The sequence below is a fragment of the Callionymus lyra genome, chromosome 13 (genome assembly GCF_982586985.1).
Source record: "Callionymus lyra chromosome 13, fCalLyr1.hap1.1, whole genome shotgun sequence".
NCBI lineage: Eukaryota > Metazoa > Chordata > Actinopteri > Syngnathiformes > Callionymidae > Callionymus > Callionymus lyra.
Genome location: NC_141830.1, coordinates 1794767 through 1811754, shown reverse-complemented (window position 1 = coordinate 1811754; position 16988 = coordinate 1794767). Strand labels below are relative to the sequence as shown.

General features: G+C 42.1%; 1 protein-coding gene across 1 annotated transcript in view; it reads left to right on the top strand.

Annotated features, from left to right (window-relative positions):
• mthfd1l (methylenetetrahydrofolate dehydrogenase (NADP+ dependent) 1 like) overlaps positions 1 to 16988 on the top strand; it is a 45559-nt gene that overhangs the window by 4896 nt on the left and 23675 nt on the right. The window contains exons 5-16 of the mRNA XM_087805314.1: positions 121 to 245; positions 2601 to 2701; positions 2759 to 2895; positions 3875 to 3986; positions 4102 to 4160; positions 4226 to 4323; positions 9616 to 9789; positions 9861 to 9997; positions 11910 to 11956; positions 12019 to 12126; positions 13459 to 13533; positions 15480 to 15582. Coding sequence (XP_087661440.1) covers positions 121 to 245; positions 2601 to 2701; positions 2759 to 2895; positions 3875 to 3986; positions 4102 to 4160; positions 4226 to 4323; positions 9616 to 9789; positions 9861 to 9997; positions 11910 to 11956; positions 12019 to 12126; positions 13459 to 13533; positions 15480 to 15582 — 1276 coding nt within the window. The remainder of the gene's footprint in view (positions 1 to 120; positions 246 to 2600; positions 2702 to 2758; positions 2896 to 3874; positions 3987 to 4101; positions 4161 to 4225; positions 4324 to 9615; positions 9790 to 9860; positions 9998 to 11909; positions 11957 to 12018; positions 12127 to 13458; positions 13534 to 15479; positions 15583 to 16988) is intronic.

Here is a 16988-nt window from a genome sequence, read left to right as displayed (position 1 = left end):
TCTGCATGATCTGTTTGTCGAGTCATGGGATCAGTCATGTGCTCTTACTCAAAGTTAATTATCCAGATTCAATCACTGGACTCACTGTTGACACGTATGTTGTCCTCGACCTTCCATTAGATCATGGATGAGGTGTTGAGGCTGAACGACGACCCCCGGGTTCACGGGATCTACCTCCACCTTCCTCGCAGCGTTCTCACCCACCGAGTCCTCAACGCTCTGAAGCCGGAGAAGGACGTCGACGGGTAAGAACCTGGTTCTACTTTTTCTCTTTCCCACATGGAATTACTGGAGCCTGTAAACGATCCTGTTATCAACCCAGATTACAGCCTTCGAAAAAGAAGGCGGAGCCACATGGCTGTTTATAGACGTGTCTTTAACCATGGACTCCGAGTCAGAGGAGGTCGAAGAAACATTCCTGGCGTCAACAAATAGAAGTACTGACGAGATTTACTATATTGAGTAGAGCTGTGTAGAGGCGAGAATCTGGAGTATCACGATACCATGTATTGAGATACTGAAGTAACAACAATATATTGTAATATATTGAGATACTGCAGTAACAACGATATATTGTAATATATTGAGATACTGAAGTAACAACAATATATTGAGATACTGAAGTAACAACGATATATTGTAATATATTGAGATACCGAAGTAACGACGATATATTGTAATATATTGAGATACTGAAGTAACAACGATATATTGTAATATATTGAGATACTGCAGTAACAACGATATATTGAGATACTGCAGTAACAACGATATATTGTAATAAATTGAGATACTGAAGTAACAACGATATATTGTAATATATTGAGATACTGAAGTAACAACGATATATTGTAATATATTGAGATACTGCAGTAACAACGATATATTGTAATATATTGAGATACTGAAGTAACAACGATATATTGTAATATATTGAGATACTGCAGTAACACTGATGTATTGTAATACAGTATATTGAGATACTGAAGTAACAACGATATATTGTAATATATTGAGATACTGCAGTAACACTGATATATTGTAATATATTGAGATACTGAAGTAACAACGATGTATTGAGATACTGAAGTAACAACGATATATTGTAATATATTGAGATACTGCAGTAACAACGATATATTGTAATATATTGAGATACTGCAGTAACAACGATATATTGTAATATATTGAGATACTGAAGTAACAACGATGTATTGAGATACTGAAGTAACAACGATATATTGTAATATATTGAGATACTGCAGTAACAACGATATATTGTAATATATTAAGATACTGCAGTAACACTGATGTATTGTAATATATTGAGATACTGCAGTAACAACGATATATTGTAATATATTGAGATACTGCAGTAACAACGATATATTGTAATATATTGAGATACTGAAGTAACAACGATATATTGTAATATATTGAGATACTGCAGTAACAACGATATATTGTAATATATTGAGATACTGAAGTAACAACGATATATTGTAATATATTGAGATACTGCAGTAACAACGATATATTGTAATATATTGAGATACTGAAGTAACAACGATATATTGTAATATATTGAGATACCGAAGTAACAACGATATATTGAGATACTGCAGTAACAACGATATATTGTAATATATTGAGATACTGAAGTAACAACGATATATTGTAATATATTGAGATACTGAAGTAACAACGATATATTGTAATATATTGAGATACTGCAGTAACAACGATATATTGTAATATATTGAGATACTGAAGTAACAACGATATATTGTAATATATTGAGATACTGCAGTAACAACGATATATTGTAATATATTGAGATACTGAAGTAACAACGATATATTGTAATATATTGAGATACTGCAGTAGCACTGATATATTGTAATATATTGAGATACTGCAGTAGCACTGATGTATTGTATTATATTGAGATACTGCAGTAACACTGATGTATTGTAATATATTGAGATACTGCAGTAGCACTGATATATTGTAATATATTGAGATACTGCAGTAACAACGATATATTGTAATATATTGAGATACTGCAGTAACAACGATATATTGTAATATATTGAGATACTGCAGTAACACTGATGTATTGTAATATATTGAGATACTGAAGTAACAACGATATATTGTAATATATTGAGATACTGCAGTAACAACGATATATTGTAATATATTGAGATACTGCAGTAACAATGATGTATTGTAATATATTGAGATACTGAAGTAACAAGGATATATTGTAATATATTGAGATACTGCAGTAGCACTGATGTATTGTAATATATTGAGATACTGCAGTAACAACGATATATTGTAATATATTGAGATACTGAAGTAACAACGATGTATTGTAATATATTGAGATACTGCAGTAACACTGATGTATTGTAATATATTGAGATACTGAAGTAACACTGATGTATTGTAATATATTGAGATACTGCAGTAGCACTGATGTATTGTAATATATTGAGATACTGCAGTAACACTGATGTATTGTAATATATTGAGATACTGCAGTAACACTGATGTATTGTAATATATTGAGATACTGAAGTTTACTTCAACAGGATCTCGTTCACGAACCTCGGACGTCTCTTTCAAGGCGACGAGCGCCGAGGCTTCGTGCCTCCAGCGGTCAGCGCTGTGGTCTCGGAGCTGGAGAAATGTGGTGAGTGGACCTTCTGGACGCCCTGGACGACCCTCTTCTGACGTGACGTCCTCACAGATGCTCTGTCCGAGGGGAAGACCGTGATGCTCCTCGGCTCCGACGGACCGCTGGGGACCATCCTCCAGGCTCAGCTGGGACGAAGGACGAGCGCCGTTCTCAAGTGTCCATGGAATTCAAAGACGCTGCAGAGACAGGTAGATGTTTGAACAGACCTTCATACCTCCTGCTGGTGTCGTCGTGAACCTCCGACACAGATGTTTCTTAAAGGAGTCAGTAGATCATCAAACACAGATGTTTCTTGAAGGAGTCAGTAGATCATCAAACACAGATGTTTCTTGAAGGAGTCAGTAGATCATCAAACACAGATGTTTCTTGAAGGAGTCAGTAGATCATCAAACACAGATGTTTCTTGAAGGAGTCAGTAGATCATCAAACACAGATGTTTCTTGAAGGAGTCAGTAGATCATCAAACACAGATGTTTCTTGAAGGAGTCAGTAGATCATCAAACACATATGTTTCTTGAAGGAGTCAGTAGATCATCAAACACAGATGTTTCTTGAAGGAGTCAGTAGATCATCAAACACAGATGTTTCTTGAAGGAGTCAGTAGATCATCAAACACAGATGTTTCTTGAAGGAGTCAGTAGATCATCAAACACAGATGTTTCTTGAAGGAGTCAGTAGATCATCAAACACAGATGTTTCTTGAAGGAGTCAGTAGATCATCAAACACAGATGTTTCTTGAAGGAGTCAGTAGATCATCAAACACAGATGTTTCTTGAAGGAGTCAGTAGATCATCAAACACAGATGTTTCTTGAAGGAGTCAGTAGATCATCAAACACAGATGTTTCTTGAAGGAGTCAGTAGATCATCAAACACAGATGTTTCTTGAAGGAGTCAGTAGATCATCAAACACAGATGTTTCTTGAAGGAGTCAGTAGATCATCAAACACAGATGTTTCTTGAAGGAGTCAGTAGATCATCAAACACAGATGTTTCTTAAAGGAGTCAGTAGATCATCAAACACAGATGTTTCTTAAAGGAGTCAGTAGATCCATCAAGCGCAAAGAGAGAGAAGATCGTTCCAAAGCTTAGGAGCAACAGCCTGAAAAGATTTCTCTCCTGAATGTCTGTCATCGCGTGGACTAACTCGTGACCTTGACCCTCACAGATGATGGAGGCTGACGCCGTGGTCGTCTGCGGAGCAGAAGACATGGAAGTCCCGCCGTCCTGGATCCAGCCAGGAGTCCCTTTCATCAGGTGTGCGTCTGCACTGGAAACCAGTAAGAAACGTTTATATCATTTTCTTTATGTGTTACATTTATATGTTGTATCTTTTTATAGCACGTTCTGCTTCAAACATCTAATAAAATGGAGATAAAACACTTCTGTCCTCAGATGATGTCACGCCTGAGACGTCCAGCCTGCACTACAACACTGCAGCCTGCAGGATCCAGGTCCGTCCTCTTCCTCCCTGAAGCTACACTCGAGTTCTGTGTCTGAGCCTCGTTCTGTCTTCCAGAATGTTGTTCGTAGCAGCAGCAGGTGGAACGAGGAGCAGCAGTACCAGCCCTGGAAGCTGCGCAGCCTCAGACTCCAGCCCCTGACTCCAGTGCCGAGGTAGATGTTCTCTTGACGTCCATCTAGAGATGTGTCTCAGTTTCATCTCCAGCGTCATGTTCTCTTGACGTCCATCTAGAGATGTGTCTCAGTTTCATCTCCAGCGTCATGTTCTCTTGACGTCCATCTAGAGATGTGTCTCAGTTTCATCTCCAGCGTCATGTTCTCTTGACGTCCATCTAGAGATGTGTCTCAGTTTCATCTCCAGCGTCATGTTCTCTTGACATCCATCTAGAGATGTGTCTCAGTTTCATCTCCAGCGTCATGTCCTCTTGACGTCCATCTAGAGATGTGTCTCAGTTTCATCTCCAGCGTCATGTTCTCTTGACGTTCATCTAGAGATGTGTCACAGTTTCATCTCCAGCATCATGTTCTCTTGACGTCCATCTAGAGATGTGTCTCAGTTTCATCTCCAGCATCATGTTCTCTTGACGTCCATCTAGAGATGTGTCTCAGTTTCATCTCCAGCGTCATGTTCTCTTGACGTCCATCTAGAGATGTGTCTCAGTTTCATCTCCAGCATCATGTTCTCTTGACGTCCATCTAGAGATGTGTCTCAGTTTCATCTCCAGCATCATGTTCTCTTGACGTCCATCTAGAGATGTGTCACAGTTTCATCTCCAGCATCATGTTCTCTTGACGTCCATCTAGAGATGTGTCTCAGTTTCATCTCCAGCATCATGTTCTCTTGACGTCCATCTAGAGATGTGTCTCAGTTTCATCTCCAGCATCATGTTCTCTTGAGGTCCATCTAGGGATGTGTCTCAGTTTCATCTCCAGCATCATGTTCTCTTGACGTCCATCTAGAGATGTGTCTCAGTTTCATCTCCAGCATCATGTTCTCTTGACGTCCATCTGAAGATGTGTCACAGTTTCATCTCCAGCGTCATGTTCTCTTGACGTCCATCTAGAGATGTGTCTCAGTTTCATCTCCAGCGTCATGTTCTCTTGACGTCCATCTAGAGATGTGTCACAGTTTCATCTCCAGCGTCATGTTCTCTTGACGTCCATCTAGAGATGTGTCTCAGTTTCATCTCCAGCGTCATGTTCTCTGGACGTCCATCTGAAGATGTGTCTCAGTTTCATCTCCAGCATCATGTTCTCTTGACGTCCATCTGAAGATGTGTCACAGTTTCATCTCCAGCGTCATGTTATCTTGACGTCCATCTAGAGATGTGTCTCAGTTTCATCTCCAGCGTCATGTTCTCTTGACGTCCATCTAGAGATGTGTCACAGTTTCATCTCCAGCGTCATGTTCTCTTGACGTCCATCTAGAGATGTGTCTCAGTTTCATCTCCAGCATCATGTTCTCTTGACGTCCATCTAGAGATGTGTCACAGTTTCATCTCCAGCGTCATGTTCTCTTGACGTCCATCTAGAGATGTGTCTCAGTTTCATCTCCAGCATCATGTTCTCTTGACGTCCATCTAGAGATGTGTCACAGTTTCATCTCCAGCATCATGTTCTCTTGACGTCCATCTAGAGATGTGTCTCAGTTTCATCTCCAGCATCATGTTCTCTTGACGTCCATCTAGAGATGTGTCACAGTTTCATCTCCATTATCATGTTCTCTTGACGTCCATCTAGAGATGTGTCTCAGTTTCATCTCCAGCATCATGTTCTCTTGACGTCCATCTAGAGATGTGTCTCAGTTTCATCTCCAGCATCATGTTCTCTTGACGTCCATCTAGAGATGTGTCACAGTTTCATCTCCAGCATCATGTTCTCTTGATGTCCATCTAGAGATGTGTCACAGTTTCATCTCCAGCGTCATGTTCTCTTGACGTCCATCTAGAGATGTGGCTCAGTTTCATCTCCAGCGTCATGTTCTCTTGACGTCCATCTAGAGATGTGTCTCAGTTTCATCTCCAGCATCATGTTCTCTTGACGTCCATCTAGAGATGTGTCTCAGTTTCATCTCCAGCGTCATGTTCTCTTGACGTCCATCTAGAGATGTGTCACAGTTTCATCTCCAGCATCATGTTCTCTTGACGTCCATCTAGAGATGTGTCTCAGTTTCATCTCCAGCATCATGTTCTCTTGACGTCCATCTAGAGATGTGTCTCAGTTTCATCTCCAGCATCATGTTCTCTTGACGTCCATCTAGAGATGTGTCTCAGTTTCATCTCCAGCGTCATGTTCTCTTGACGTCCATCTAGAGATGTGTCTCAGTTTCATCTCCAGCATCATGTTCTCTTGACGTCCATCTAGAGATGTGTCACAAGTTTCATCTCCAGCATCATGTTCTCTTGACGTCCATCTAGAGATGTGTCACAGTTTCATCTCCAGCGTCATGTTCTCTTGACGTCCATCTAGAGATGTGTCTCAGTTTCATCTCCAGCATCATGTTCTCTTGACGTCCATCTAGGGATGTGTCTCAGTTTCATCTCCAGCATCATGTTCTCTTGACGTCCATCTGAAGATGTGTCTCAGTTTCATCTCCAGCGTCATGTTCTCTTGACGTCCATCTAGAGATGTGTCTCAGTTTCATCTCCAGCGTCATGTTCTCTTGATGTCCATCTAGAGATGTGTCACAGTTTCATCTCCAGCGTCATGTTCTCTTGACGTCCATCTAGAGATGTGTCACAGTTTCATCTCCAGCATCATGTTCTCTTGACGTCCATCTAGAGATGTGTCTCAGTTTCATCTCCAGCGTCATGTTCTCTTGACGTCCATCTAGAGATGTGTCACAGTTTCATCTCCAGCATCATGTTCTCTTGACGTCCATCTAGAGATGTGTCACAGTTTCATCTCCAGCGTCATGTTCTCTTGACGTCCATCTAGAGATGTGTCTCAGTTTCATCTCCAGCGTCATGTTCTCTTGACGTCCATCTAGAGATGTGTCTCAGTTTCATCTCCAGCGTCATGTTCTCTTGACGTCCATCTAGAGATGTGTCTCAGTTTCATCTCCAGCGTCATGTTCTCTTGACGTCCATCTAGAGATGTGTCTCAGTTTCATCTCCAGCATCATGTTCTCTTGACGTCCATCTAGAGATGTGTCACAGTTTCATCTCCAGCATCATGTTCTCTTGACGTCCATCTAGAGATGTGTCTCAGTTTCATCTCCAGCATCATGTTCTCTTGACGTCCATCTAGAGATGTGTCACAGTTTCATCTCCATTATCATGTTCTCTTGACGTCCATCTAGAGATGTGTCTCAGTTTCATCTCCAGCATCATGTTCTCTTGACGTCCATCTGAAGATGTGTCTCAGTTTCATCTCCAGCATCATGTTCTCTTGACGTCCATCTAGAGATGTGTCACAGTTTCATCTCCAGCATCATGTTCTCTTGACGTCCATCTAGAGATGTGTCTCAGTTTCATCTCCAGCGTCATGTTCTCTTGACGTCCATCTAGAGATGTGTCACAGTTTCATCTCCAGCATCATGTTCTCTTGACGTCCATCTAGAGATGTGTCACAGTTTCATCTCCAGCGTCATGTTCTCTTGACGTCCATCTAGAGATGTGTCTCAGTTTCATCTCCAGCGTCATGTTCTCTTGACGTCCATCTAGAGATGTGTCTCAGTTTCATCTCCAGCGTCATGTTCTCTTGACGTCCATCTAGAGATGTGTCTCAGTTTCATCTCCAGCGTCATGTTCTCTTGACGTCCATCTAGAGATGTGTCTCAGTTTCATCTCCAGCATCATGTTCTCTTGACGTCCATCTAGAGATGTGTCACAGTTTCATCTCCAGCATCATGTTCTCTTGACGTCCATCTAGAGATGTGTCTCAGTTTCATCTCCAGCATCATGTTCTCTTGACGTCCATCTAGAGATGTGTCACAGTTTCATCTCCATTATCATGTTCTCTTGACGTCCATCTAGAGATGTGTCTCAGTTTCATCTCCAGCATCATGTTCTCTTGACGTCCATCTGAAGATGTGTCTCAGTTTCATCTCCAGCATCATGTTCTCTTGACGTCCATCTAGAGATGTGTCACAGTTTCATCTCCAGCATCATGTTCTCTTGACGTCCATCTAGAGATGTGTCTCAGTTTCATCTCCAGCATCATGTTCTCTTGACGTCCATCTGAAGATGTGTCTCAGTTTCATCTCCAGCGTCATGTTCTCTTGACGTCCATCTAGAGATGTGTCTCAGTTTCATCTCCAGCGTCATGTTCTCTTGACGTCCATCTAGAGATGTGTCTCAGTTTCATCTCCAGCATCATGTTCTCTTGACGTCCATCTAGAGATGTGTCTCAGTTTCATCTCCAGCATCATGTTCTCTGGACGTCCATCTAGAGATGTGTCTCAGTTTCATCTCCAGCATCATGTTCTCTGGACGTCCATCTAGAGATGTGTCACAGTTTCATCTCCAGCATCATGTTCTCTTGACGTCCATCTAGAGATGTGTCTCAGTTTCATCTCCAGCATCATGTTCTCTTGACGTCCATCTAGAGATGTGTCTCAGTTTCATCTCCAGCATCATGTTCTCTTGACGTCCATCTAGAGATGTGTCACAGTTTCATCTCCAGCATCATGTTCTCTTGACGTCCATCTAGAGATGTGTCTCAGTTTCATCTCCAGCATCATGTTCTCTTGACGTCCATCTAGAGATGTGTCACAGTTTCATCTCCAGCATCATGTTCTCTTGACGTCCATCTAGAGATGTGGCTCAGTTTCATCTCCAGCATCATGTTCTCTTGACGTCCATCTAGAGATGTGTCACAGTTTCATCTCCAGCATCATGTTCTCTTGACGTCCATCTAGAGATGTGGCTCAGTTTCATCTCCAGCATCATGTTCTCTTGACGTCCATCTAGAGATGTGTCTCAGTTTCATCTCCAGCATCATGTTCTCTTGACGTCCATCTAGAGATGTGTCTCAGTTTCATCTCCAGCGTCATGTTCTCTTGACGTCCATCTAGAGATGTGTCTCAGTTTCATCTCCAGCATCATGTTCTCTTGACGTCCATCTAGAGATGTGTCTCAGTTTCATCTCCAGCATCATGTTCTCTTGACGTCCATCTAGAGATGTGTCACAGTTTCATCTCCAGTATCATGTTCTCTTGACGTCCATCTAGAGATGTGTCACAGTTTCATCTCCAGCATCATGTTCTCTTGACGTCCATCTAGAGATGTGTCTCAGTTTCATCTCCAGCATCATGTTCTCTTGACGTCCATCTGAAGATGTGTCACAGTTTCATCTCCAGCGTCATGTTCTCTTGACGTCCATCTAGAGATGTGTCTCAGTTTCATCTCCAGCATCATGTTCTCTTGACGTCCATCTAGAGATGTGTCACAAGTTTCATCTCCAGCATCATGTTTTCTCACCCGTTTCTGGTGTCTTCTTCAGTGATATCGAGATCTCCAGAGCCCAGACGCCGAAGTCGGTGGACCAGCTGGCAGAAGAGATCGGCTTGAGACCAGAGGAGCTGGAAGCTTACGGCAGGAACAAGGCAAAGGTCCAGCTCTCCCTCTTGGATCGCCTTCAAACACAGCCTGATGGGAACTACGTCCTGGTCGCTGGGTGTGTTTTTACTTCAGAGTCTTCAAGTCTCTCGTGATCCACTGGTAACATTGAGAGCTTCTGTGCTGCAGTATCACTCCGACTCCACTGGGGGAAGGCAAGAGCACGGTGACCATCGGTCTGGTCCAAGCCCTCTCTGCTCACCTGAAGCTCAACTCCTTCGCGTGTCTCAGACAACCTTCCCAAGGGCCAACCTTCGGGGTCAAAGGTCAGTGATGACGAGTGTTTCTATCATGAGTTGAAGCGTGAAGTTACCGAGGAAAACACCTCCACCGTTGGGAGGAGTCCAGTCATGGTTGTGTTTGATAAGCTTATCTTCTGCGAGAGGCTTCTCTTCAGAGCTATTCATGGTCAGGCTCCTCCTTCCATCACTGATCTGATCCAGCCTTACACCCCTGCTCGGGCTCTGAGGTCTGTGGATCAGAATCTACTTATGGTTCTCAGGACCAGAGGAGAGAAATCTTTTCAGGCTGTTGCTCCTAAGCTTTGGAACGATCTTCTCTCTCTTTGCTCTTGATGGATCTACTGACTCCTTCAAGAAACATCTGTGTTTGATGATCTACTGACTCCTTCAAGAAACATCTGTGTTTGATGATCTACTGACTCCTTCAAGAAACATCTGTGTTTGATGATCTACTGACTCCTTCAAGAAACATCTGTGTTTGATGATCTACTGACTCCTTCAAGAAACATCTGTGTTTGATGATCTACTGACTCCTTCAAGAAACATCTTTGTTTGATGATCTACTGACTCCTTCAAGAAACATCTGTGTTTGATGATCTACTGACTCCTTCAAGAAACATCTGTGTTTGATGATCTACTGACTCCTTCAAGAAACATCTGTGTTTGATGATCTACTGACTCCTTCAAGAAACATCTGTGTTTGATGATCTACTGACTCCTTCAAGAAACATCTGTGTTTGATGATCTACTGACTCCTTCAAGGAACATCTGTGTTTGATGATCTACTGACTCCTTCAAGAAACATCTGTGTTTGATGATCTACTGACTCCTTCAAGAAACATGTGTGTTTGATGATCTACTGACTCCTTCAAGAAACATGTGTGTTTGATGATCTACTGACTCCTTCAAGAAACATGTGTGTTTGATGATCTACTGACTCCTTCAAGAAACATCTGTGTTTGATGATCTACTGACTCCTTCAAGAAACATCTGTGTTTGATGATCTACTGACTCCTTCAAGAAACATCTGTGTTTGATGATCTACTGACTCCTTCAAGAAACATCTGTGTGTTTGATGATCTACTGACTCCTTCAAGAAACATCTGTGTTTGATGATCTACTGACTCCTTCAAGAAACATCTGTGTTTGATGATCTACTGACTCCTTTAAGAAACATCTGTGTTTGATCTACTGACTCCTTCAAGAAACATCTGTGTTTGATGATCTACTGACTCCTTCAAGAAACATCTGTGTTTGATGATCTACTGACTCCTTTAAGAAACATGTGTTTGATGATCTACTGACTCCTTCAAGAAACATCTGTGTTTGATGATCTACTGACTCCTTTAAGAAACATGTGTTTGATGATCTACTGACTCCTTCAAGAAACATCTGTGTTTGATGATCTACTGACTCCTTCAAGAAACATCTGTGTTTGATGATCTACTGACTCCTTCAAGAAACATCTGTGTTTGATGATCTACTGACTCCTTCAAGAAACATCTGTGTTTGATGATCTACTGACTCCTTCAAGAAACATCTGTGTTTGATGATCTACTGACTCCTTCAAGAAACATCTGTGTTTGATGATCTACTGACTCCTTTAAGAAACATCTGTGTTTGATGATCTACTGACTCCTTTAAGAAACATCTGTGTTTGATGATCTACTGACTCCTTCAAGAAACATCTTAAGACGTTTCTATTTGTTCAGGCTTTTCCTTGATTTTCTGGAACTCCTGTGTTGTTCTCAGTATTATCTTGATCTTTAAAGTACTTTTTTGAGTATTGTTTTGATTGTTTAAGCGCTTTGTGACCTTGGTCTGGAAAAGCACTATATAAATAAATATTACTTACTTACTTCTGCTGCTGTTTGAGACGTTCATCTTCTGTCCATCACCTCCTTGTTGACCGTCATTTCCACCCGTCTGCTGCTAGGGGGCGCTGCAGGCGGCGGTTACGCACAAGTGATTCCTATGGAAGAGGTAGTAACACAACATGGATCGACTTCGAATCAAGGTCGTGACGTTCCTTCCTTCCGTTTCAGTTCAACCTTCATCTCACGGGAGACATCCACGCCATCACGGCGGCCAACAACCTGGTGGCGGCGGCCATCGACGCCCGGATGCTTCACGAAGCCACTCAGTCAGACAAGGTGTCAAAATAAAATCACATATTCGGCGTTTTTTCAAACTAAAACTTGTCTTTATTTAATATCAAAACACTGTTCAGAAGAAGGAAATAAACTTTCAAATTAATTTACTGTTTAAAATCTTTTTTTTATTATTATTTATTACATCATTTATCTATTGATGGTTTGAAACGGTTATTATATAAACTATTATTATTGAGGTTTTCACACAAAACATTGAAAATGTTTTTTAAATGTCATTTAAATGTGGAATTTTTGGAGAATTTAACTTATTTTTTTGCCTGTGACTCGTACAAGTGTTTAGCTTCATGATGCTAATAATCAATAAGTAAGTAATATTTATATATATAGCGCTTTTCCAGACCAGGGTCACAAAGCGCTTAGACAATCAAAACAATACTTAAAAAAAAAAATAATAATAATAATAATATAATAATAATTATATAATAATAACAAATAAATAATAAATAAATAATAATATTAATAATAATTAATTAATTAATAATAATAATTATATAATAATAATAAATAAATAATAAATAAATAATAATATTAATAATAATTATTATATAATAATAATTCTATAATAATAATAAATAAATAATAAATAATAATAATAATTAATTATTAATAATAATAATAATAAATTAATTAATAGTTATATAATAATAATAAATGAATAATAAATAAATAATAATATTAATAATAATAAATTATTAATAATTATATAATAATAATTATATAATAATAATAAATAAATAATAATAATAATTAATTATTAATTATTAATAATAATAATAATACATTAGTTAATAATAATAATTATATGATAATAATAAATCAATAAATAATAAATAAATAATAATTAATTATTAATAATTGATAATAATAATAATAATGATCTTGTGTTCAGATCAATGACTGTCATCTATTCTACAAGATGTTTACTATTCACCCAGAAATGTCATATTATTTATATAGTATTTCTTTTATTCATGAGGTTTTCTTTCACCTGTTGTCAACCAACGAGGTATTATTACTTCCACAGTACAAGTACGAGTTCTGCTCGTGACCCTTGACCCCCGGCTCACTTGCACTTTTCCTAGCGTTGTACAAATATTCAAATTGAATTTGACCTATGACCCTCATGTTTTTTTTAATAATTAATTTATTTAATTCAGCCTGAAATACATTCTTTTTTTTTTTTTATTATTGAGTATTTGTTTTAGCCTCCAAAACTTTACAAAGATACAAGTGTTTCAATCGCAGTATAATTATTATTTATTAATTGTTGTTGTTGTTATTATTAACCAGGCTTATGTTGTTGTTCCACAGGCTCTCTTCAACCGACTGGTTCCTACAGTGAATGGGGTTCGAAAATTCTCTCCGATCCAGATCTCCAGACTCAATGTGAGTCATGCGTGGAAATACTTTGACGTGTTAGGATCTGAAGAGAGACGGTTGACACCATCTTTATGAACTATACTGTGTTTTTGAAGGTTTTTATGACGTAAAACCTGGTGAAGAACAAAACTATTATTATTATTACACACACACACACACACACACACACACACACCGGACACACCGGACACACACACACACACACCGGACACACACACACACACACCGGACACACACACACACACACCAGACACACACACACACACACACCGGACACACATACACCGGGGACACACACAGGACACACACCGGACACACACACACCGGACACACACACACACACACACACACACACACACACACACACACCGGACACACACACACCAAACACACACAGGACACACACACACAGGACACACACCGGACACACACCGGACACACACACACACACCGGACACACACACACCGGACACACACATACACCGGACACACACACACACCGGACACACACACACCGGACACACACCGGACACACACACACACCGGACACACACACACCGGACACACACACACCGGATATTTTATTATATTGCACTTTTCTTCATACATGACCTCAAATTGCAAACGATGGTATTTTAGTATTTATTTTATCGTCAAAACAAAGCAGTTCATGAAGTTAACGTGATTTATTAGTGACTATTATGTTGGTCAAGGTCACAGTAGGTCAGGCTTCACTTAAAGCTCTACAAATATAACTTACTTACAGATTAGATTCGTCACACCGTTGAAGCTGTACCTTCTTCCTCCAGCAGATGTCCTCAGAGAGCCGCTTTTTATTCTGTGTCGCTCATTCACTGGAATTGTCTGTAGTTTTTTTTGACTCAAATACTTTGTTCTACTAAAAACACCGGACACACACACACACACACACACCGGACACACACACAGGACACACACACACAGGACACACACACACCGGACACACACACACCGGACACACACACACACCGGACACACACACCGGACACACACACACCGGACACACACACCGGACACACACAGGACACACACCGGACACACACAGGACACACACCGGACACACACACACCGGACACACAAAGACTTACAGATTAGATTCGTCACACCGTTGAAGCTGTACCTTCTTCCTCCAGCAGATGTCCTCAGAGAGCTTTTTATTTTGTGTCGCTCATTCACTGGAATTGTCTGTAGTTTTTTTTGACTCAAATACTTTGTTCTACTAAAAACACCAGAGACACACACACACACACACACCGGACACACACACACCGGACACACACACACCGGACACACACACCGGACACACACAGGACACACACCGGACACACACCGGACACACACACCGGACACACACACCGGACACACACACACACCGGACACACACACACACCGGACACACACACACCGGACGCACACACACCGGACACACACACCGGACACACACACACACACCGGACACACACACACACACCGGACACACTGACACACACACACAGGACACACACCAAACACACACACACCAGACACACACACCAGACACACACACACAGGACACACACCGGACACACACACACCGGACACACACCGGACACACACACACACACACCGGACACACACACACACACCGGACACACACCGGACACACACACACACACCGGACAAACACCGGACACACACACACCGGACACACACAGGACACACACACATACACCGGACACACACACATACACCGGACACACACCGGACACACATACACCGGACACCCACACACACCGGACAGCTGTACCTTCTTCCTCCAGCAGATGTCCTCAGAGAGCCGCTTTTTAATTCTGTGTCGCTCATTCACTGGAATTGTCTGTAGTTTTTGTTCGACTCAAATCCTTCGTTCTACTAAAAACGATCCTCATCCTCAGCGTCTCGGCGTCGACAAAGAAGAGCCGTCATCGCTGACGCCCGAGGAGGTGAACGCGTTCGTCCGCTTGGACCTGGATCCGTCCCAGATCACCTGGCAGAGAGGTACGACTCGCTCACCTGCAGATCCATCAATAAAGCTGATTTAAAGTGTCGACCTCCATGTTCCCAGAAGACACTTGGGTTCGAACTTTCTTCTTGTAATTGAAAAACATTTAGCATCGTTTCCTCATAATTGAAGTCAGTTGTTTAGCTGGAAAACAAACTATTTTTGCTCACACACACCGGACACACACACACACCGGACACACACACACACACACACACACACACACACACACACACACACACACACACACACACACACACCGGACACACACACACACCGGACACACACACATACACCGGACACACACACACACCGGACACACACACACACCGGACACACACACCGGACACACACACACATACACCGGACACACATACACACCGGACACACACACACCGGACACACACACATACACCGGACACACACACACACACCGGACACACACACACACCGGACACACACACACACCAGACACACACACACACCGGACACACATACACACCGGACACACACATACACCGGACACACACACATACACCGGACACACACACACACACCGGACACGCACACACCGGACACACACACACACCGGACACACACACACCGGACACGCACACACCGGACACACACACACCGGACACACACACACCGGACACACACACACACCGGACACACACACACACACCGGACACACATACACCGGACACACACACACACCGGACACACACACACACCGGACACACACACACACCGGACACACACACACACCGGACACACACACACACCGGACACACACACACACCGGACACACACACACACCGGACACACACACACACCGGACACACACACACCGGACACACACACACACCGGACACACACACACACCGGACACACATACACCGGACACACACACACACCGGACACACATACACCGGACACACACACATACACCGGACACACACACACACCGGACACACACACACACCGGACACACACACACAGGACACACACACACACCGGACACACACACACACCGGACACACACACACACACCGGACACACACACATACACCGGACACACACACACACCGGACACACACACACACACCGGACACGCACACACCGGACACACACACACAGGACACACACACACCGGACACACACACATACACCGGACACACACACATACACCGGACACACACACACACCGGACACACACACACCGGACACACACACATACACCGGACACACACACACACCGGACACACACATACACCGGACACACACACTCACCGGACACACACACACCGGACACACATACACCGGACACACACACACCGGACACACACACACACCGGACACACACACACACACCGGACAAACAAGCGCCTCTTGCGTCAAA